The 1,682-nt window shown below is 60.4% G+C and overlaps 1 protein-coding gene across 1 annotated transcript; it reads right to left on the bottom strand.

Annotated features, from left to right (window-relative positions):
* Positions 1–343: 343 nt before the first annotated feature.
* On the bottom strand, positions 344–1,275 carry LOC126419568 (uncharacterized). The gene is made up of 2 exons (XM_050086755.1): positions 869–1,275; positions 344–815 (listed from the first exon to the last, which is right to left on the bottom strand). Exons 1-2 carry the CDS (start codon positions 1,273–1,275, stop codon positions 344–346), a joined length of 879 nt encoding a protein of 292 aa, XP_049942712.1.
* Positions 1,276–1,682: the final 407 nt, after the last annotated feature.

Genomic DNA, 1,682 nt, shown 5'->3' with positions numbered 1-1,682 from the left:
TGGTGGGTGTTTTTGCTACTTGACTTTTGTGCTGGGGGATATTTTTTTTTTTTAAATAATAAAAGAAAGATTAAAGGATAGTCAGAGGAACAGTAAGAGACGCTGAAAACGAACGGCCTAAATGGCTGGCCGGTAGGGTCGGATGACTCACGCTGAGTTGTGATGTTACTCTCTCCATGCTTTGCTACGTAGGTTCCAAATGTAGGAAGGTACCTGGCCTGTCACGTGTGTTTCTGCTAGCCCTGCGAATAATTGCCAGTCGCCTGGCGTAAAGATGGGGTATTTGTCAATTAGGGTTAATTCCTCCTTGGTCATGAAATTTAGCCACTTGAGCTCATACTTGCTAAAGCGGCGGGGGCGATGGGGGAGGGGGGGGCGGGCTAGCACCTGCTGGGGTGAGGGGGTACGGTTGCTCGAATGGGTATGACCCGTCCTGTATCGACGCCGCAATGTTCTTAAGGAACGGCTGCAGCTCGTGCGAATCTGGTACTTTCATTTTCCGTAGCTGTGACTTCTTGGCGGTAGACTTCTCGGCATGGGAGGAGTCGGTCGCTGCCACAGCACCCTTGCTTGCAGCTGCCTTGGCGGAGTGTGACGACTGTGGCTTCACATCGTCGGTTTCCATAGGGGCCACGTCCTGCATTGCTGCAGGGGGCGGAGCGGCGGTTGTTTGCGTGGCCGCGTCGACCCCCACCGGACGACTCACAGCGGGGGCGGCGGCGGGAACTGGCGGCTTCTTCTTGATGGCCCGCAGCTCATCGCGCAGCTGTTGGAGCTGGCGATGGACTGCTGCGAGCTCCTGCTTCAGTGCGGCCCTTTCGGCCGCAAAGGCGGCTTGGAAGTCGGCCAGAGCTTCATCGGTAGCGGCCTCGCGTCGGCGCGGCTCGCACCCCTCGCCGTAGCGGGCGGCGGGGCGGCCGTCGAGGCGCTGGACGTCACCGCAGGACGTGGTGCGGCGAGCAGACGGCGTGACTCGCGGAGGTAGCCGCAGCTACGCGAGTTGGCGGCGTGTGGCCCGCCGCAGTTCACGCAGCTGCAGGCCACCCCACGAGGTTTCGTGCAGCTGCGGGTGTCGTGAGCCGCCGCGCACTTCAAGCACGCGACGGTGTTCTTACACCCGCGCGCGGTGTGCCCCAGCTGCTGGCAGTTGTAGCACTGGAGCATCGTCCCGTTCCGCTGCGTTCCCTTGTGCCTTGGCTGCCGTTGGCGGCTGCCGGTGAAACCCATCGTGTTGATGAGGACTTCCAATGCGGCGGCAATCTGCTTCCCAGCCATGGCGTTGCGTGCGCGGATACGATGTGCGTCGCAGCGCGTCCAGCAGCGGAATTCGCGGAGAGCGGGCTATTTATATGCGCGGTCACCACCCTCCACTAGACCTCGGGTGGCTGCGGTGGACCAGCGGCGTGCGCGCGGTGGTGGGGATGGCGGGCGCCCCCGGCGGCCGCGTTCGGTTCTCGGTGTAAGCATTCTGTTTGCGTCAGCGGCGGAGGACATTGACGGGCGCGCTCCCGACGGATTGCCGCTATCGCCGGGTTCCATGCTGCGCTGATTTGGTATCCCTCGTCTCTGTTGACCAGATTCTCGTTAATCCTTATTTCTATGGAGTCTTTGATCACGCTTTCCCAAAAGCCAGATGCTCGGCACAGTACCTTCGTGTTTTCGAAGTTGAAGGTGTGTTCTTC

This window comes from Schistocerca serialis, chromosome 9, assembly GCF_023864345.2.
Source record: "Schistocerca serialis cubense isolate TAMUIC-IGC-003099 chromosome 9, iqSchSeri2.2, whole genome shotgun sequence".
Taxonomy (NCBI): Eukaryota; Metazoa; Arthropoda; class Insecta; order Orthoptera; family Acrididae; genus Schistocerca; species Schistocerca serialis.
This window is presented reverse-complemented; position numbering and strand designations above follow the sequence as displayed.